Source organism: Rhincodon typus, chromosome 28, assembly GCF_021869965.1.
Source record: "Rhincodon typus isolate 14 chromosome 28, sRhiTyp1.1, whole genome shotgun sequence".
In the NCBI taxonomy this organism is placed as follows: domain Eukaryota; kingdom Metazoa; phylum Chordata; class Chondrichthyes; order Orectolobiformes; family Rhincodontidae; genus Rhincodon; species Rhincodon typus.
In genome coordinates, this window is record NC_063359.1 from 39,740,292 (window position 1) to 39,762,689 (window position 22,398).

At 42.6% G+C, this 22,398-nt stretch overlaps 1 protein-coding gene across 2 annotated transcripts in view; it reads right to left on the minus strand.

Annotated features, from left to right (window-relative positions):
* LOC109916040 (bile salt-activated lipase) overlaps positions 1-17,469 on the minus strand; it is a 23,706-nt gene extending 6,237 nt beyond the window's left edge. For both annotated transcript variants that reach the window (XM_048613767.1, XM_048613766.1), the window contains exons 1-10: positions 17,342-17,469; positions 16,266-16,413; positions 12,233-12,352; positions 10,821-11,018; positions 10,258-10,388; positions 9,199-9,306; positions 7,603-7,720; positions 5,907-6,096; positions 3,875-4,078; positions 2,503-2,700 (exon numbers count right to left, since the gene is read on the minus strand). In XM_048613767.1, coding sequence (XP_048469724.1) covers positions 2,503-2,700; positions 3,875-4,078; positions 5,907-6,096; positions 7,603-7,720; positions 9,199-9,306; positions 10,258-10,388; positions 10,821-11,018; positions 12,233-12,352; positions 16,266-16,413; positions 17,342-17,449 — 1,523 coding nt within the window. In that variant the 5' untranslated portion in view covers positions 17,450-17,469. The remainder of the gene's footprint in view (positions 1-2,502; positions 2,701-3,874; positions 4,079-5,906; positions 6,097-7,602; positions 7,721-9,198; positions 9,307-10,257; positions 10,389-10,820; positions 11,019-12,232; positions 12,353-16,265; positions 16,414-17,341) is intronic.
* Between the last annotated feature and the right edge of the window lie 4,929 nt (positions 17,470-22,398).

The window sequence follows — 22,398 nt, forward strand, 5'->3', positions numbered from 1 at the left end:
AGTTCAGTTACTAGTGGTGTACCTCAAGGATCTGTTTTGGGGCCACTGCTGTTTGTCATTTTTATAAATGACCTGGATGAGGGCGTAGAAGGATGGGTTAGTAAATTTGCGGATGACACCAAAGTCGGTGGAGTTGTGGATAGTGCAGAAGGATGTTGCAGATTACAGAGGGACATAGATAAGCTGCAGAGCTGGGCTGAGAGGTGGCAAATGGAGTTTAATGCGGAAAAGTGTGAGGTGATTCACTTTGGAAGGAGTAACAGGAATACAGAGTACTGGGCTAATGTTAAGATTCTTGGTAGTGTGGATGAACAGAGAGATCTCGGTGTCCATGTGCATAGATCACTGAAAGTTGCCACCCAGGTTGATAGCGTTGTTAAGAAGGTGTACGGTGTGTTAGGTTTTATTGGTAGAGGGATTGAGTTTCGGAGCCATGAGGTCATGTTGCAGCTGTACAAACCTCTGGTGCGGCCGCACTTGGAGTATTGCGTACAGTTCTGGTCACCGCATTATAGGAAGGATGTGGAAGCATTGGAAAGAGTGCAGAGGAGATTTACCAGGATGTTGCCTGGTATGGAGGGAAGGTCTTATGAGTAAAGGCTGAGGGACTTGAGGCTGTTTTCGTTAGAGAGAAGAAGGTTAAGAGGTGACTTAATAGAGACATACAAGATGATCAGAGGATTAGATAGGGTGGACAGTGGGAGCCTTTTTCCTTGGATGGTGATGGCTAGCACGAGGGGACATAGTTTTAAATTGAGGGGTCTTAGATATAGGACAGATGTCAGAGGTAGGTTCTTTACTCAGAGAGTAGTAAGGGCGTGGATTGCCCTGCCTGCAAATGTAGTAGACTTGCCAACTTTAAGGGCATTTAAATGGTCATTGGATAAACATATGGATGATAATGGAATAGTTTAGGTTAGATGGGCTTCAGATTGGTTTCACAGGTCGGCGCAACATCGAGGGCCAAAGGGCCTGTACTGCGCTGTAATGTTCTATGTTCTATGTTCTATAGTTCCAAGTCAGGATGATGTGCAATTAGGGGCAGAACTTATAGGCAGCAGTGTTTCCATTCAGCGGCTGCCCTTGTCCCTCTCGATTGTAAAGGGTGCAGGTTTGGAAGGTGCTATCAAAGAAGCCTTGTTGATGGTACACATATGCCACTGTGACGTGAGCATGTCAATCCAAACTACCACTCCCAGTTTAGAAACTGTCTTTCGGATTAGACAGTAAATTGAGGCCCCATCTACCCCCTAAATTGGATGTAAAAGATCCCATGGCTAAGAGCAGGGTTGTTTCCCTCTGTGTCTCAGACCAATATCCATTAAGCAATTTAAGCAGAGAATTGGGATTCACTTGTGCATGCTGAAAGTCACATACATTCACACAGCAATGATGTTCTTTATAGACAAATGGAATTTGTCCTTCCAGTGCACCTTTCTGAGTTACAAAGACTGCCAATCTTTGCTGCATTCCCATTGCAATGCATTCTGGTTAGAGCCTACCTGCTCGGTGTAACTACTTAAAGCTTGGAGCAGGAGTAGGCTACTCAGCCCCTCGCGCCTACTCGGCCATTCAATACAATCATGGCTGATCTTATCTTGGCCTCAACTTGACTTTTCTGCTCACTCTCCATAACCCTTCAAGCCATTATTAATTAAAAATCTGTGTATCTCTTTCTTAAGATTACTCAGGGTCCTAGCATCCACTGCACTCTAAGATAGTGAATTCCAGATTCACTACCCTTCAAGAGAAGTAATTCCTCCTCATCCTTGTTTTAGATCTGCTAGCCTTATCCTAAAACTATGATCTCTCCTTCTAGAGCTAAGCTTGACAATGAATAGTTCTTGCTTCATCTCCTCGCCTACCATAGCCATAGCAGTCAGCACCCTCTTCTCATCGTGGATTAAACTAAAGTCCTTCTTCATTTATTCATGGGATGTGGGAGTCACTGGCCAGCCCAAAATTTATTGCCCCAAGGGCTAAACAATGAAGAGTCAGCCACATTGCTGTGGATTTGGAGTCACGTGTAGGCCAGACCAGGTGAGGATGGCAGTTTCTTACCCTAAAGGACATTCATTTGTCCTGATAATCAACACTGGATTTATGCTCTCAACTGGATCTCTTAATTACAGAATTATATTGAATTCAAATGCCACCATCTACCATGACAAAATTTGAAGTCAGGTCCCCAGAATATTACCTGGGTCTCTGGATTAATATTCTAGCGATAATACCGCTAGGCCATCACCTTCTCTTTCTAAATTTGGTTTCTGTATCTGATCCTGATGAGACTTCAAATGTTCAAATTCTGTGTAGCAATTACCACCAAATCAAGACAATCTGGTCGTTATCACAGTGTTGTATTTGGGATCTTGCTGTGCATAAATTGGCTGCTGCATCTCCTACGTTGTAATCTTTAAAAATACTTCACCAGCTGTCAGGTGGTTTGGGACATCCCGAGGCTGAGAACGGTGCAGCTGTTTGTTTATTCTACTTTCTTACCCTGTGTGAGCAAAGTTGGTCCAGTAGGCGATTATATATCTCGAGACATCTCTTTCCCTTTGCCGGTACCCGAGCGGAGTGGCGAATGGTTTTCCAAAGACGTATTGGAGGTCGTCAGCGTGATCAGCTCCCATCCATTTGGGGTATATGGGAGCCCGAGAGGGATAAGAAAACAGGTAGCTGAATGTCCGTGCTCCCCTGTGAGAAAATGATGATATAAAGAAAAAAATAATGCAACATTACAAAGGATTTATGTAGAAACACTACGTTTGGCCCCCTTATCTCTGCTCTTGTTTATGCTTCACATAAGCTTCCTTCCAACTTGTTCATCTCAACCCTCTTCCTCTCCCTCTCTCCTTCATCTACTGATTTCACATCCCCTGGATGAACAACTGATGTGGAGGTTACAAGTTTTAACCACTCCCATCGCCCATTTTCTGATGTAAATTATGGGGAGGCATCCAGCAATGGCCAGATGCTTCTTGGACAATGAGGAAAATATTGAAGAGACAGCCCTTGCTTTGTCTGTGCTGTGCATACAGCAACACTGCTGAGGAACTAGAATTCATCAAACCTTGTGTCTTCTGCTGAATGGTCCAGAAGGACCACAGGCAAGACAGAAACAAACAAGGACGTTCTCTTTAAAAGAATTTAGAGTAACCTAAAAACATTTTTAAAAAGTGTGGTGTTACTGGACCAAAGTGTTCAGTGGATCACATGATGGTATAGTGTAAATGTCACCAATCTAGTAATCCAGACACCCTGACTTATGTTTTGGGAAGGGGAGATAGTAGGAACTGCAGATGCTGGAGAATCTGAGACAACAAGGTGCAGGGCTGGATGAACACAGCAGGTCAAGCAGCATCATAGGAGCAGAACGGCTGAGGTTTCAGGCCTAGACCCTTCATCAGAAATGGGGCTTGGGAACATGGGTTTGAATTCCACCACAGCAGATGGTGAAATTTGAATTCAAAGCTAGCCTAATGACAATTGTGTAACCATTGCCAAATGTTGTAACAACCTATCTGGTTCACTAATGTCTTTGAATGAATGACATCTGCCATGCTTACCTGATCTGACCTGTGTGTAACTCAGACCTATAGCTATGTGGTTGGCTCTTAACTGCCTTCTGAAATAGCCCCAGCAAGCCACTCAGCTCAAGTGCAACCTAGGATGGGCAACTAATGCTGACTTTGCCTGCAAAGTCCACATCCAATTTTTGCTTGGTTATAGGGACAAAAGCTATGGGTAAATCCTGTGCTCCCTCACATATGGGGATTATTAGACTGCACCACTTCCTACCAAATGGCTCATAACTTGCTTGGCCACACAAGATGCGATACTAGATGGCAATGCCTGTCAGCTGACTTACTGAGCATGTTGATAATGAAGATCCAGAGCTAGTTGTGTGGGGACCAAGAACAAGACATCTGTCTCCAGGTTCACCACTGTCCTTTTGATGAGCTCTTGACTGGGATCAGCAGGCCAGTCCTTGGTGTAATGTTCATAAGTTAAGTTGGCAGCTTTTGCACCTTTGTCAATGGTCAGACCTTGAATAAGATTATACAAGTCGCTCCTGCAAATATCAACAAACATCCAGGCTCACAAGAATATTGTACAGGTACTTATCTTCCCAACCTGTGCAACTAAATTAGTCATTTTCTAGAGTTGTGTTAGCAATCATAGTAGAGGTTTCTATTAAAAAAAATCAAAATTCTGGAACAAACACATAATCTTGGAGAAATTCAGTAGGGGTCTGGCAGCGTTTGTGGAGAGAGAAACAGAGTTCATGTTCTGCACCCTGTTTTTTTACTCAAAATATTGTGCATGTGGTCCACGACACCATCTTCTACAGCCACCCGACCGATCCCTCTCTGTGTTCTTTGGTTCCAGTAGATGTGTGTAACAAATTTATTTGACCTAGTGTCTAAGAACTTCATGTCACACAGGTTAGTGCTTGTTTTCTTTTAAACTAATATTTTTAACTGCAGTATTGTTGAAAAAGAAACATGTTGTTGAAGCTTCTCATCTTGCACTCATCAGAACAATTCACAACATCCACCAATGTAAAGGTCAACATTCATATTGTGTGAAAGAAGAGTGTTGATTCGTTGTCAAGTGGATTCTGATTGGTAAAGGTATTGCCATGGAGAATGCACCAGTTAGGTGATGACTGACAATTAACTGCCAGTCTTTAACTTCCACTAATTTGATATTTTATCCCTTGTTGTTTGTCTCAGGTGAACCACTATCACCAACTACAATGACATTCCAGACATGGCTCTTCCCCCTCCCAAGAGATGCTGTTGTGTTCTCTTTGTTTCTTTACTGGAAACAGCCCAAAGTTGGCAGCTGGAAGGGGCCAGGATGTAAACGCATGTCCAAGCTTCTCACTGTAGCAACTTCTTACAGAGCCATGTCCAGTTTCCTATTGAAGACAGCTGAGAATTTTCTTTTCTGAGTCATTGGTTTGTGGAATTCCCTTCTCTAGAGAATGGTGGAGGCTGGGTCATTAAAAATAACTCAGCCTTATAAGTATTCAATCAACAAGGAAGGTGAAGAATACAGGGGGTAGACAGGACAGCAAAGTTGAGATTCTCAAATTTATCAAATGATGGAGCAGGCTTGAGGGGCCAAATGGCCTATTCCTGTTTCTAATTAATTTGTTTGTATGTTTATATGGCCATTGGACCCCAATGAGTCTATAAAAACCGAAAGAACTGCGGATGCTGTAAGTCAGGAGCAAAAACAGAAGTTGCTGGCAAAGCTCAGCCGGTCTGGCAGCATCTGTGAAGAAAAAGTAAGAGTTAACATTTCGGGTCCGGTTCTGAGGAAGGGTCACTGGACCCAAAACATTAACTCTGATTTTTTCTTCACTGATGCTGCCAGACCTGCTGAGCTTTTCCAGCAACTTCTGTTTTTGTTCCCAATGAGTCTATGTTGGATGTTGGTAGAGCAATCCAGCCAACTGAGCTAACCAGCTTCCCAAGGATTCTGGGCTCCTTCAGCAACATGCACATTTCCATGCGTACTGTAGTTTGGAGCTAAGGATAGTGACGGTGTAGGTTTCAATTTCTCTCCGTCACATGGGTGAACAGGAGTCTCTCTCACTCTTAATGCCTGCAATTGGCAAATGGCGAAAGGATTTACAAGCGGCTACTCAACCTATTTGGCCATGAGATGAACATAACTTCCCCTGGCCATCAAGTCTTGGAGTGGGACCTGAACCCAGAGCTTTTGGCTCAGAGGTATGGACAATATCCACAAGCTCTCTCCAAAACCTAGCCAGTCTGGGAGTATTCTGAGCAATAATTGTTTGTGATGCAACGTACCTACAGAAGGAAAAGAAATGTCTCAGTAACAGCATTCAAAAGTAACACAGTTAAAGAAATCATGTTCCGTACGGATAGGTCTTTCCTAGCCCAGCCTGATTGATTGAATGAACATCCAAGCCAGCGAAAATATGTCCATCCATATTGTTAACCCCAGCGATGTAATCGACACCAGCAACATTGTGATAGAGGTTCCTTGGTTCATCAGGAAGGAGGTCCCCATCAATGACTGGAGACCATATCAGGTAGGACACAAGTGGAGCTGTAAGAGTGGAAAGAAAAGGATTCAATCCATTCTCTCTGTCTTTGGCACAAAGTAATGAAGTGAAGACATTCTGCACTTAATGGAGAACTGGTATTTTTCAGACATTGTTTCCAGTCCTTCTGACTTGTTTCAAAAAGCACTACATTGGTTGTCAGAAGAAACCTAATCACATCCTGTCTTTCCCTCTCCTAGGCAAAGCAACACCTCAGAACATTTTACCGGTCAGTGGAAACAAACAACAACTGACTGACTAAGCAGGGGGGAAGACAAGCAGGTTGAGGGGATACAGGTCAAAGCAATCTTTTACCTATGGAATAATGAAAATGTGCAACTCGCTATCCTAAGATAGTGGAATGACTGAGGTGAATAAAATGGATAAACTAGATCAATACATGAGTAAGAAATCAATGGCAACATTGATAGATCGAGATGTAGTAGATTGAGATACGGCTTCTTTAGAATTAAACAATGGCAGAGACCAGTTGGGTCACATGTCCTGTTCCTGCTCTGTTAAAGTGTATAAATCAAACTAATCCGAGGGAAATTTGAAGACAATGTTGCCATAACTGGCAACTTCCAGAGGAGTGAGACAATTCTTCCACTGCAGGAATTCTGAGGGGCTGTTCAATTATAATGGGTAGATTGAGTTTGGTCAAGGGAAGATCTCATTGAGTGATCAATCTCACTGTTTTTCCAACCTCTTTAGGCCACTAGGAACCCTCAACATAAATCATGCTGGAGCCTTTAACATGGCTGGACATGCTAGAATGAGGCCAGCATATTCAGTATATATTTATACTTATCCATTTTATTCACCGCAGTTGTTCCACTATCTCATGATAGCGAGTTGCACATTTTTATTCAGTATATTCACAGCTTATTTTCAAGCAGCTTCAACAAGTCAGTCTTGTTCTCCATTTTCATGATTCAGACTGATTGTGTACAAACAGGCTGTGCACACCCACACAATATTGCTTAGGAGAGATAGTGTGGGACAGTCTGTATACCTATTCTGACAGATACAACTTTTCTTCAAATGTTGGACATGAATCACTTCCCCACATCAGTGGGCTATCTTGCTTGACTCGAACAAAATAACTTTCACTTGCATTTATGAATTCTAATTTTGTGTCTGGTGAATGCTTCCAAATCGTTTAAAAATACCCTGCCCATCTGTGACCATTCTAATTGCCTGAGGAGAACGTACACCCTGTGCAGAGTGCTCGGGATCAAGGATCTCTCAGTGGGTGCCAGGTACTTATCGATTACTGAGACAGGTTAATGAATTGCTTCTACATCTCAGTCTTGGGAGAAACAACTTCACCACCCAGCCGGTTTAACTCATTTCCACCTCAAACTGTACTCTTTTATGAATGTGGTGAAAACATTTTGCTTTTAGGATCCAAAGGCTTAAAAAGGAGTGCATTTCCAAATCATTTTTATGTAAGTATGTTCAAACATTCTGGAACAGAAACATTGACGTTATCCTTTCATGTATCTTACCTTCCAAGTTTATAAGCTTCAAGGGAATAGCCAGAGTGACAGCTTTGGGGTCAGTGATCTTCAAACAGGCCACCATGACAGCAGAGTCAGTTATGGGACAGCCAACCTTGTGAGCAAGCTGGAAAATATCAGATTGGCCATTAGTGCGTTCAGTCAAAATCAGTGTCACTCCCATTAGCATATCGTCATCTTGGGAAATCCATTGCCCTCAACAAACTGACCCACATCCAGCACCATCCATTCAGGCTGAGAATGTAACTTAGAGACAACCTCAGAAGCTGTGGACTCCTGTGAGTTGTTTTCATTTCCAGCACCATTCATCCGGGGAGGTTGTGCAAGATTTGCACTTTGTGTGGAGGTGCTGGAATTTCTGTGATGTTGGGCACCCAATTACAGCACTCATAACCATGACATGCTCTGTGGTGTGGGATAAGTTTAGATCTTGGTCTGAGAAGATGAATGGAAACCTTCCCAATTTACAGCACTGTCCAAACCCACTGGCCAGTTTGACACCTCTTTTTGCGGAGCCGATTGTTGTCAGACACCATCTGCTGCTTGACAGGACAGATACACAAGAACAATTCTGGGGTGATTCTCCAGATATCTACCCTCTTTCATTGAGAAGCTCTCAGGGTCTGAAACCAGGCCCTTTTCCCCAAGTCCAGTCATGTCAAGAGTCTCCCTTGGGAAAACCACAAACACAAGGCCACGTTTGCCTTCACCATACCAAACAAATGTGATATTTTAACATTGGATCTGGAGAGGCAAATATTCAATCAACTTGCATCAATTTACTGTGGATTTAGATTCATTTCTGGATCCCTCTGTACAGCATTGGTTTTGTTATTAAAGGAAGGATGCAAATGCATTGGAAGCAGTTCAGAGAAGGTTTACTTGGCTATTACCTACAATAGGTGGGTTGTCTTATGGGAAAAGGATGGTCATGCTAGACTTCAAGTCGAGTAAACTTTTCTCTGAACTGCTTCCAAGGCACATGAATCTCCTGGAGTTTAAAAGAGTAAAAGGCAACTTGATCAAAACAGGGTTCTTGATAGGTTGGATATGGAGATGATGTTTCCTGTTCTTTGGAGAATTTAGAATTTAGAATTAGAGGTCACCCATTTAAGATGGAGATAAGTAAAAACATTTTATCTCAGGGTGGTGAGTCTTTGGAACTCCCTCAGAAGGCAGCAGAAGTGGGCGCCTTCAATCTTTTTAAGTCGGAGATAGATAAACTCTTGATGAACAAGGACATGAAAAGTTATAGTGGATAGGCGGGAATTAGCGTGCTCCTTAAGCTAAACAATTGCAGAGGTTCTGTGCAGGCTGAACGGCATACGGACACATTGACTTCTTTGTTGGAACTCGGTGACACATACAGACCTCAGAGGTCCATGTAGAAGGAAACTGAATTAGGTGGAATGTAGATGGGAATGTGGAGTAATCAGGTCACCCATGGTCTTACTGAATGGCAGAGCAGGCTCAAGGAGCTGAGTGGCCTACTTCTGCTTATTATTCACAGATTTGTATCTACTTGATTCTTAACTACTGAAGGATGACTTATTGAGTGGTCTCTGTTTGTGTAACTGCACTGACCTGTTGGGCCCAGTGCATGGGATTTCTCTGAACTGCCCAGCCACAAAGCGCTACCCCACTCTGTGAAATAGCTCGCTTTATTAGTCCTTTGTTGTACGGTGTCAAAGTCTGTGAAAGAAAGTAGAAACATCATCAGAAAGATAATACTTGGTTCAGCATGTAGAATACATTAATTGAAGGGGTTTTTTTAAAATCTGGAAGAGAATTTGGAGTTTGTCCTTGCAATGTGCACACAGGATCCATGTTAAGTGTTTCTGACATAGCACAGGAGCTACAATACAGCCTTAAAGCGTTACAGTAGCAATGTGAGATTTCTTGTTTATTGTATTTTCATATCTAAGCTACAAGCTTGTGTTTTCAAGTTTCAATCCAGGACCTGAGTGTAAAAATGTAGGCTGACACAGGGAGCGCTGCACTGTCAGAGATGCACACCTTTCAGATTAAACGTTAAACCAAGGCCCACAACTGCTCTCTTAAGTGGATGCAAAAAATCTCATGGGACTATTTGGAAGAAAAGTAGGGGAGTTACCCCTGATATCCCGGCTAATATTTAACCTTCACTCTACATAACTTTTATACTATTGCTGCCTGTGGGATTTGTGAAACAGGGTGCTGTGTTTACTACATTATAACTGCGACTACACTTCACATGTATTTCAACGATGGTGAAGGATTCAGCAGGTTGTAAACAGATGATTAAAAATGCAAGTTTTTCCTTTTTGTATTTACAGCGCCGTTTAGAGTCAACCGCATTTCCACAGGTCTGGAGTCACACACCTTGGTGAATTAGCCTTCAATCTTAGCTGTGAACGTCAATTAGCTATTCAACCATGTGGATCATGACAGATCCTATCATTAATTTCAGCCAGGATAATGATGATGTAAAGTGATCCTAACTAATGTTATTTCCCCTCTCTAGCACAGGGTCACTGGACTTAAATTGTAACAATCTCACTGCTACTCCACTTCAGACAAACTAACAATGGAGACCACAACTGAATATGTGGCCTGCACTAACTTACCACATCACCCATTCATGTCATTTCATACTCAAGTTACCTGCAAGGAGACACTCGCTCCTCCTGCTGATTCTCCAAAGAGGGTGATATTATCTGGGTCCCCACCAAAAGCAGCGATATTCCTCTTCACCCAAGTGATGGCCATGTGCTGGTCCCATAGACCTTGGTTCCCTGTTTATGACAATAAATGGCCCTAATCAATAACACAGCACACAGAAAGACTGCATTATGATGGGGAGAGAGCACAGAGAACCCAGTTTGGCATAGAGAATGATATTGCACGGATGCATTTCTTCACAAAGCAAATGATGGAACAGTGTAAATCAACCAGCAATTTCTGAAGATTCAGAATGCATGGTATACCTCTTAATCCTCTGAACTTGCTGGCCAACCTGCACACTAACAAAGTGCACTGGTTAATTGAAGAATCGAAGATGATATTAGCTGTGTCCGAGCAGGTTTAAAGAGCAAATCAAAAGCAGAATGACAACGATCACCTGTGGCTGAGTACCCTTTATTCAGTCATTTCCTTCACAATTTCTATTAATTCATTGTATCAAAACCATTTACTCTCGCCTTAAATCCAGGGAATTGTACACTAACCTGGGGCATTGGTATCTCCTGTGCTCAGGAAGCCCAGTGGGCCAACCCGATAGTTGAAAGTGACAACAATCACTTTGCCACGCGTTGCAATCTCCTGCCCATCATACAGGTAGTTGTTCAGGAAGTTGGCTCCATGTCCTGCTCCCATCAGGAAGCCTCCTCCAAAGATCCAGACCATGACTGGCAGGTTAGTGGACACTAGGGAGGGCAGGAAGGAGACCATCATTTATTCATTGTCACATTGTCAGCAAAATACCGCAGGTGCCAGAAAGCTGAAATAAAAACAGAACAGGCTGGAGATGCTCAGCAGGTCTGGCAGCATCTGTGGAGACAGAAATAGAGTTAACCATTCAAGATGATGACATCTTATCAGTCAAAACTTCATCAATCTGAAACATCAACTCTGTTTCTCTCCCCACAAATCTTCCCAGTCACGCTGTGTGTTGCCTGCACTTTCAGTTTTAATTTTAGTTTATTCATTAAATCGGAATGATCAGATTAAAACCAATGTAACAACAGACAATTAAAAACATTCAGATTACAAGCACTGGTGTTTGCAAATAAACTCAAAGGTTGAAATTATTTGCACTCTGAAAATCTTTTCACTGACTTTTATGCTCATTAGGATGAGAAATGCTGGTGGCACACAAGTCTTATGTAAGCCTCTATCAATATCCATACTCTCAGGATAAGTACAACAGGGGTTAGATACAGAGTAAAGCCCTCTGTACATAATCCCCATCAAAGGGATAGGGACAGGTTGGGGTTATACACAGAGTAAAGTTTCCCCTACGCTGCCTCCCCCTCTGCCACCCAATTAAAAACTCCCAGGACAGGTACAGCATAGGGTTAGATACAGAGTAAAGCTCCTTCTACTACTGTCCCCATCAAACACTCCTGGGACAGGTACAGCACAGGGTTAGATATAAACTAGAAGTTGAATAGGGGTTGTGACACAATAGCTTCAGAATCTTCAGAATTAAGCTTTTTGTGAGACATTTAGGGATTCAGCTGATGAGAGGCCACTAGATACCTAGAAATTGTTGTAAAATACATGTGCTCTTTTCAAATATGGGGAGAGAAATTTGCAATGTGAGAGGAGTAACTGTGGGAGATTTATGACTAGATTAGAGACACAATATTGCGATGGTGTAGAAGGTCCTTAACTCTTACCATGGAATCCAGTACATGACAATTGATAAGTATCATCCTGAACAGCAGGAACTGTAAAAGGCAACTCATCTTAATAGTGTAATTTGTATTTTCAAGTACAACATTTAACAAAGTATGCATTTTTGAAAGGAACAGGAAAAAACACAGGGAAGCATATTCCTAAAATTGATGCAAGTGATGACATTACTCAGCTGGGTATGGCTTAAAAGTGCATTTTATTTTGGAGTTTTTAATTTTACCTTTTCTGCCATGAGGGACCCAGATGTTCAGGTAGAGACAATCCTCGCTCCCAAAGACAGCCTTTTGTGACAGGGTCGTCTGCAAGCATCTGGGTTTAAAATCTTTGGCCTTCAGAACATCTGGTAATGGACATAAAGACCAGGCATTAGTACAAATAAAAATAGATTTGTATTTATGTAGCACTTTTTAGGAGCCTCAAGACATTCGTAGGCAGTACCTAACTAGCAGAGGAAGACCGCACATAATAGCAGGTTTGATTCAAGGAATGCAGGAAAGGTTACAGACTTGAAACACTAACTTTGTTTCCCTCTACATAGTTATTACTACACCTGCTGACTGTCTACACCATTTTCTAGTTTTACTTCAGATTTATAGTGTTATGCTTATGGTTGGAGCAGGACTGATTGAATGGGGGTGAAAGTTGTTGGGCAGGTCAGAGATGAATCATTGACAAAATTCTTGCTGATAGTAGGGACAGCAGGACTGTCCTTTGAGGAAGAGATTTGTACAACTGGGTCTGTATTCACCAGAGTTTAGAAGGAAAAGGGGGGATCTGATTGAAACATATAAAACTCTAACGGGACTGGACAGACTTGAGGCAGGGGCAGTCTAGAACCAGGGACACCGTCTCAGAGGGATACGGGGTGGACCATTGAGGACTGAGATGAGGAAACATTTCTTCACTCAGAGGGCGGTCAACCTGTGGAATTCTCTCTCCCAGGAGGCTGTGAAGGCCAGGCCACTGAATATATTCAAGGAAGAGATAGATTTTCTTTTAGATATTAAAGGCATCAAGGATTTTGGGGAGAAAGTGGGACTATGGCATTGAGATAGAGGATTAACCATGATCATATTGAATGGCAGGGCAGGATCGAAAGTTCGAATGGCCTACTCCTGCTCCTATTTTCTATGTTTCACTTAAATACCATTTACAGGGAGAGACTTTTTTTTCTGATTTACACTCTGTGAAGTATCTTGGGATGCCTTACTCTGTTAAAGATGCAATAGAGATACAAATGATTGTAGATTTATCTTGCTGCTTACCAATCTGCTATAAGGTCAGCTTGGGAAATGTTTTGTTCTTATTTATGTAAAGTTGTTATGATGTGAAATTCTGGACCAACAGCATGAAGTTAGACAGAATGTGAACAACTACAACAACAACTTATATTCATAGAGCCCTCTTAAAATATTACAGTGGTACACCAGACGACCACTGTCCAGTGAAATCGACACCAATCCACAGACGATGATATTAGGGCAGATGGCTAACAGCTTGGCTGAAGAACATAAGGAGGACAATTAAACCATTCAAAGTTTCGAGCCTATTCTGCCCTTCAAGGCTAATCATTTAACACCATGTTCCTGCAATGTCCTTGTATTCTTTGATGTTTTAATATATCGAGAAATCTATTGATCTTGGTCTTGAGCATAGTCAATGACAGAGCCTCCACAGTCCTCTGGGGAAGATAATTCCTGAGATTCACCATCACTGAGTGAAGAAATCCCTCTTTATCTCAGTCCTAAATGGCCTACTTATATTGTGAGATTGTTTCCTCTGGTTCCAGACCGCTCACCATCTCCCCACTGCCCCTCACCCATCCCCAGCCCCACCTCTTCCACAGCCAGGAGAAACATCCTTCCTGCATCTACCCTGTCAAGCTCTGTGAGAATTTTCTAAGTTTGACTTAGATTACTTCTTTCTAAACTCAAGAGAACAAAGAAGGGCCACTGGCCCAAAATGTTAACTCTGTTACTCTCTCTCTCCAGAGATGCTGCTAGACCTGCTGAGTTTCTCCAGCAATTTCTGGTTTTAGTTCTGATTTGCAGCCAAATTTGTGCCACACAAAAGCCAGGCTATGCCCATCTCCAATAAGAGACAATCTAATCACCGCCCCTTGACATTCAATGGTGTTACCATCACTGAATCCCCCACTATCAACATCCTGGGGGTTACCATTGACCAGAAACTCAACTGGACTCACCACATAAACACAGTGGCTACAAGAGCAGGTCAGAAGCTGGGAATATTGCGGTGAGTAACTCACCTCCTGACTCCTCAAAGCCTGTCCACCATCTGCAAGGCACAAGTCAGGAGTGTGATGGAATACTCCCCACTTGCCTGGATGGGTGCAGCTTCAACATCACTCAAGAAGCTTGACACCATCCAGGACAAAGCAGCCCTCTTGATTAGCACCACATCCACAAGCGTCCAGTCCATCCACCACCGATGCTTAGTAGCAGCAGTGTGTACTATCTACAAGATGCACTGCAGAAACTCACCAAAGATCCTCGGACAGCACCTTCCAAACCCACGATCACTTCCATCTAGAAGGACAAGGGCAACAGCTTTATGGGAACACCAGCCCCTACAAGGTCCCCTCCAAGCCACTCACCATCCTGACTTGGAAATATATCGCCGTTCCTTCACTTTTGCTGGGTCAAAATCCTGGAATTCCCTCCCTAATGGTATTGTGGGTCAATCCACAGCAGGAGGACTGTTCAAGAAGGCAGCTCAGCACCTCCTTCTCAAGGGGCAACTAGGGATGGGCATGAAAAATGCTGGGCCAGCCAGCGACATCCATGTCCCACAAGGGAATAAAATAAAATCCACAGTTCTTTGGTTTGTTTTTGTTCAAGAGAACAAAGGCCCAGTCTATTTAATTTTTCCCCATAGGACAATCCCAGGAATTAATCTGTTGAACCTTCATTGCACTCCCTCTGTGGCAGGTATATCTCTCTGTAGGTAAGGAGACCAAAACTGCACACAATTCTCCACTTATGGTCTCACCCAGTCTCTATATGAATGCAGTAAGACATCTTTACTCTGAAACTCAATTCCCTTTGTAATATTGGGAGTAAATTTGTAACATGCCAAGAAGTAGGTTTTAAGGGACATCTTAAAGGAAGAAAATGTCGAGTAGTTTAGGGAGGGATTTACAAAGCTGAGGGCCAGGAAAGAGGCAAGCTCAGCTGCTAGTTGTGGAGTAATTAAAATCAGGAGCTCTCAGTGAAAACAAACTTAGATGGATGCAGAAATTGAGGAAGCATTTGGTAAAGAAAAATATGTAAAACTGAGGAGAAAGGGTGTGAAACTGGGGACCAAGCAGATAAATCTCTCAGAAAGCCAGTAGCAGACCTTATAAACTGAATGGCCGTGCTGTAAAGTTCATTGATCCTCTAATAGTGTTATTGGCAGGTCATTGCTGATTTAGCTCCTCCCTAAGTCTAACCTAAGATCGTCCGTACAGTTTGACTCCTTTCCCTTTCATTTCTCACTCACAGACAGGTCTTTGAGTTCTGCAGGTGGGCTTGGTTAAATAATCTTCACCCTCCACACCCAGTCCTCCAGCACAGATTGCTGCACTGAAATCCGAGGCACACTCTAGGCTGATGGAGATCTGCTTCACTTGGTAGCAAGATGGGTCTTGAGACTGGGTCCAGTCAGCTCCACAAGGCTCAATCAGTGCACTGGGTCAATATGCATCGTACATGTTTTGCTGCATTGTCAGAGAGAACTTGCATCTAAGTAGTACTTTTCACAACCTCAGAAAAAACCAAAGCATGTAACAGCCAGTTAATTACTTTTGAAGAGTAGACTCTGTGGTAATGTAGGTAACAACAGGTATCCTAGATAACAGGAGCATATCCTGTGATCTTTTGCAAAACATTGATTGAAGTATGCACCTGAGGACAGATGAGCCCAGATGTTTTAACATCTCATCCAAAAGATGGCCCCTATTGCAATCCCTCAAAACTGTACCAAGACAGTCAGCGTAGATTCTGGAAGGGGTACTTTACTGAACTTTGTGTTCAGGTCTCTAGAGTGGGACTTGGACTGAGTGAAAGTTCTGCCAAACTGAGTTACAATTCAGTCAGTTGGGTTTAAAAGCATTCAGGGTAATTCTGGTTTTCTAAGTTCCCTGGCCTGTACTCAGCAACTCCCTACCCTGCTACAATCAGGCACTTCAGAGTATTATCCATCTGTTTTTTTTTCACATGAAGTAAAAGGCAAACAAGGAAATGAGTTACCGGTCCATCCGGGATGAGGTGCAGCTTTTACAAATCGCTCTGGTTTTGCAGCGAAAGGAATCCCTTTAAAAATATCCACTGAGGCGAAAAGCCCATCCCTTTTATTGATTCCTTCCACACGGCCACCTTCAGTTTCCACCACCCCCAGCTACAGGGAAGGAGACAAAACGAGAGTTAATCAGTGAAGAGAGGGAGAGAAAATCGGGAAAAAGAATATCAGTGAAGGAGAGATTTAACCAGACAGGAACAACATGGCATTACATACAGAGGAAAGCTCCCTGCACACTGTCCCCATCAAACATCCCAGGACAGGGACAGCACAGGGTTAGATCATCAGACACTCCGAGGACAGGTACAGCATGTGTCTGTGCTGGGTGTTTACTGAAGAAATTTACCTAGTGCCACTCACCTGCCTTTGTCCCTATTGTCCTGCACATTTTCCTTTTCATATTATCCAATTCTATTGTTAATTCCTTCATTAAAAGTACCTCTACCACACTGTCATGCAGTGTGTCCCAGCTTCTAATCACCTGAAAAATACCTTTCTCCTCATGTCACCATTATTTATTTTGCCAATTTCTTTAAATCTGTTCTCTCAGTTCCTTAACCCTCTGTGAACAGTTTCTCCCTCTTAACTCTGTCCAGACATCTCATGATTTTGAGCTCATCTCTGATATCTCTTCTCAATCTTCCCTTTGAGGAGAACAGTCCCAACTTCTCCAATTTGTCTTCATAATGGGATTTCCTTATACCTATGATCCATAGGGAAGCTGCCTCTAATGTGTCTGAACATGCTGGAACACACAGAAGAAACTCCCTACAGTAGCAATGATGGCATGGAGATTTTCCAACTATTCACTGTGCCTTCCTGTAATGCGAATTTGTGCTGACCCCAGGTCGTGTGGATTTATAATTAGACTGAAGCTTCCGCACACCCTTGACAATACATCTTTAGTTACCGGAGGAGTTTCATCCATTGCTCTGAGTTGAAACTAAAGTCAATTTAGGGAAAGGACAATGCACCAACTGATCCACCCCCGAAATCACTGAATAGTGGAGTGTGTGCCATATCTCACCGTGGCTCTTGCTGTGGCACCGAGGAAACAACTGCTGAGCACAAGGCACAGAAACAGCCAGCTAGCCATCTTGAACTCCAAACTCACCACGATCCAAGCTGCCCACATATATACCTATAACTTGCAGCTAAATTCCATCAAGGTTGGTCTGTTTACTTTAGTTGACAGGTATATCTTAATGAGTTATTATTTAACATGTGTAGACAGTTGTTTCATCAGAAGATAAGGCTGGCTTCTTTCAAGGTCACCTCAATAACACATGGCCAACAAACTGATGTTCGGTAAACAGCATGCTCCCTTCAAGAACATGTTTCAAACAGTTTGCTCCCCCTGGAGGTTTTGTCCAGAAAGCAATGAAACTTGTAGAAAATCATCACATTCTCTGTGTATCTAATCTGAGTGGCTATGTAATGGTAATGTCAAAATGCAAACAAGCAAATATTTTGGCTTTCTTAGCAGCACAATGAGGAGATCTTATGATGCTGTGGGTTGGATACAAGTCTTTCAGCCAGAAGCTCAGGGTTCAAGTCCCACTCCTGGTTTCGATGGTCCAGGAAGGTGCGCCAAAAGCAATCAGGAAGAGTGGGATAAATCAGGAACAAAAACAAAGTTGCTGGAAAAGGTCAGCAGGTCTGGCAGCATCTGTGAAGGAGAAAATAGAGTGGGATAAATTCCTGGCCAACCATGTGATAGGATGAAATTAGAGCCTCTACCATCATCATCCATAGCTCCAGCTTACAACAGGCATCAAAAGCAGATGTTGCCACAGCTGTTGTGGGTAAGGTGGTTGGTATGGATTAGATTTGTGCCAACAGCACCAATTTTGACCCCCATTCACCTGGGCGAATGTGGGACCAGCCTCCTGAATCTGCCTGTGATGGAGGTTGTGGTGCTGTGGATTAACCTGGGCAGAGAACACAAGAATAAGTGTACCAGAAAAATCAGTGCAGACCCAAGTAATACGTGGCTGAGGGAGGTCTGACAAATGGTTTTCTGTCAAGATATGCGAGACAGCAAATAGAGTGGGAGACAGACACCAGAAAAATTTATTCAAATTGTCTTGTAAGTTAAACACGCAGGACAGCACTGGGACAAAATGGTAAAAAGTAACATTCCTCCTCAGATACAAGTTGATTAATACATAGAATGTACGCCCAGATTGAAGTGAAACATTGGAATCAATTAGAAACCAGGGTTTAACTTTCATGTCAGTTTGAACAGACTGGGCTCATTTCAATGGAGAAAAGGATTAAGAGTTGGCCTCATAGTGATCCTTAAAGTTGTGTAAGGGAAGATCACAATTTGGGTGAGCAGAAATATCATTAGGAAGACTGAAGCCACTGTCTTTCATTCCTCATTTCTGAACCCTCTATTCCAGCCCCCTCCCTGGCCACTGTCTGAGACTGAATCAGACTGTTTATAGCTTTGGGATCCTAGTTGGTCCAGAACTGAGCTTCTAACTCCATGCATTCTGTATCTAGTTCTGCATTTATAACATTGCCAGTCTCTGCCCGTCTGCTGAAACCCTTCTCCACACTTTTGTTACCTCTAGCTCTAACTATTCCAATGTTCACCTTGTTAATCTACCATTCTCCCACATTCAAAAGTTGAAATTTCTCCCTGGTGCTCAGATTTGTGTAAGTACGAGTGGGAGGTATCTCTATAGGAAGTGGATGGTTAGTTTTCTTTTTTTTAATTTTAAAGGTTATTTGATTTAGCAGGTTAGGAATTTAGCTATTTAACGTATTTGAACAGATAAGTTGTAATATCCTAATGATTTATTCTGAAAAGCACATTCTTGCTGTACCTAATACTGGCTTCAACATTGATTTCTGTGGGAAATCATGAATCACTTAAAGTTGTGATTTTCATGAATGCACCCACAACTTTAAATGAGGACCTTCTGGTACATTGAGAATTGCAACAGTATAGTGATATCTTTATGCGCTCATCAGGCCATACAGGGCATTGATAAGACTGCATCTAGAGAACTGTGTAAAGTACTATTCACTATAGTTACAGGTTGCTGCTAATGTGTTGGAAGCAGTTCAGAGGTTTACTAGATTACTTACCTGGAATGAATGGATTGCCTTATGACGAAAGGCTAGGCAGACCACGCTTATATTCTGTGGAGTGTAGAAGAGTCAGAGATGGCTTAATTGAAACATAAAAGATCCTAACAGGACTTGACTGGATGAATATGGAAAGGATGTCCCCCCTTGGTGTGAGAATCTAGGACTACGGGGGGTCTTGGTTTAAAAATAAGGGTTTATCCATTTAAGACAGAGATGGGGATTTGTTTTTCCCCTCAGAAGGTTCAGAGTCTTTGGAATTCCCTTCCTCAAAAGGCAGTGGGTGCAGAATCTTCAAATATTTTTAAGGCAGGTTTACAATAATTATGAAGGGCTTGTCATATGAGGAGCAGTTGAGGACGCTGGGTCTGTACTCAGAATTTAAAAGGATAAACTTGTGGCATACAGAGAGACTTGGATTGAGTGGTTGTAGAGAAGATATTTCTACCAGTAGGAGAGACTAGGACCCGAGGGTACAGTCTCAGAGCGAAGGGACGACCGTTTAGAACTGAAGAGGTAAAAACTGAAAGAACTGCGGATGCTATAAATCATGGACAAAAACAAAGTTGCTGGAAAAGCTCAGCAGGTCTGGCAGCATCTGTGAAGGAAGAAGGAAACCCTGAGGAAGGGTCACTGGACCTGAAACATTAACTGTTTTTTCCCTCACAGATGCTGCCAGACCTGCTGAGCTTTTCCAGCAACTTTGTTTTTGTTAGAACTAAGGAGGAATTTCTTCAGCCAGAGGGTGGTGAATCTGTGGAACTTATTGCCACAGGAGGAGGTCAAGTCATTGAGTGTGTTTAAGACAGAGATAATAGGTTCTTGATTAGCAAGTGGATCGAGGGTTACAGGGAAAAGGCAGGAGAATGTGGTTGAGAAATGTACCAGCCATTACTGAATGGCCTAATTCTGCTCCGATATCTTATGGATTTATATGGAAAATGACCAAACACATCTTAATGCCTCACTCACAAAGAAGTGCAAACCCATTGAATCAGACTTTCTTTCTTCACTCAGCTGCCTCTCTTCAGCACTGCTCATCTCCAGACCCTCTGTTCAAATTGAACTTCTGGCATCAGATCAAAATGGTAAGAAGATAAAAGTCAGGGAAGTTCAGGCACAGGGAGGGGTTAAGGGATACATTAAAATTAATCTTGCAAAGCTCAAAGATACAACAGGCCCATTAACTCACTGACATTAAAACAAAATGATGTTTAAGTAGGCGGCTTTAAATGAGGACTTGCTGCATAAGGGGCCCAGTTAACTGCTGGCTTCAAAGATGGCAAATTCATCAGGCTTTCTACTGTAAATTACAGCTCAAAGGTATGCCTTGCACACACAAGACGCAGTGAAAGAGCTAGAAGACTGGAAGTAAATGAGTTGTAATTTGGGATACACTGAAGAAGAAAAACTGTGACATCTTCCACCAGTTATCTGATACATTGAACAGTCAGCGAATGTTGCCTTTTCAGGTTTAGCTCATCATGTGATTCTCTCTGGCATGTTTTTGTGTCATGTCCATACTTCATAGAGCTGATTTCTAAAAGATATTGTTGACTGCACCTTTAGACTTACCATACACCATCACATATTCCCAATTACCAAAGAGGTGGTGGTGAGTTCAGAACCTGTGTTGTTCCATTATTTGCTGACAGATTCTGTTTCAGCACTCAATATAGTAAGCAGGAGAAGTGTCTTCTTTACAACTTTTATACAGGTTGACAAATATTGGGAAACGCTGAACAGGCAACTGCTATTATCTCTAGGAAAGGGAGTTCAAGGTGTTGGCACATAGAGATCTTTAAAATTATGAAATGAACTTGATAAGAGCAGATATACAAATGTTTTCATTTGACAGGAAGCCAAAACCAGGGGCTGTAAATCTGAAACGAAACAAAAAATGTTGAATAAGCTGCCAGCATCTATGAGGAGAAAGCCAGAGTTAATGCTTAAGAGTCCAAACGACTTCTTTAGAACTCCAGAACTGCTCAGCTTTTCCAACATTTTGTTCTTTTGATTTCAGATTTCCAGCATCTGCAGTATTTCACTTTTATTTTAGGTCATAAGTTTAAGTTGGTTTCAATTATATCCAATGGGGAATTCAGGAAAAAACCTCTTCACCCAGAGTATGGAGAGAAGGTGCTCCACTCTTACAAATGGAGTTTTTTTTAAAAAAATCATTCATGGAGCATGGGTAACACTGGCTAGGCCAGCATTTATTCCCTAGCCCTAGTTGCCTTTGAGAAGGTGGTGGTCCCTGTGCTGTGGGTTGACTCACAATGCCCTTAAAGAGGGAATTCCAGGATTTTGACCCAGTGTCACTGAAGCAACAATATATTTCTAGGTCAGGATGGTGAGTGGCTTGAAGCAAAACTTGCAGGGAGTGGCATTCCCATGTATCTGCTGCTCTTGTCCTTCTAGATGGAAGTGGTTATGGGTTTTGAAGGTGCTTTCTAAGGATCTTGAGATGAATAGTGTGAATGCATTAAGAAGAAGCTGGATAAATAAATGAGGGAGAAAGGAACACAAGGGAATGCTGATAGTGTGAGATGAAGTATGTGCAAGGAGAGTCATGTGGAGCAGACACTGAAATAAACCATTTGGGTCAAGTGGCCAATTTCTGTGCAATTTAGAAAGCCTTGTTTAAGGCTACAAGATGTGTCCAAAGTGGCCACTGGCCATTATGTGGATGAAAGCAGTTATTTGCTGTCAGCAAACCTCAGGGCCAGAGTGCAGTCTGTGCTGTCTTGGGAGTGAACTGTTGGAGCAGCCAGTAACAAGCCAGACTACTATCCCCCATGAAACAGCAGAAACAGAGGAAGATGAAACAATGGCACATTGGAGCGAGTGCTTTGAAATAAGTCTGACTGCCTCCACTCAGAGTAGAGGCTATTTAAATAAGCACATACATACAAACCGGGAACACGCCATTCAGAGATAACAAGGTGTGGAGCTGGATGACACAGCAGGCCGAGCAGCATCAGA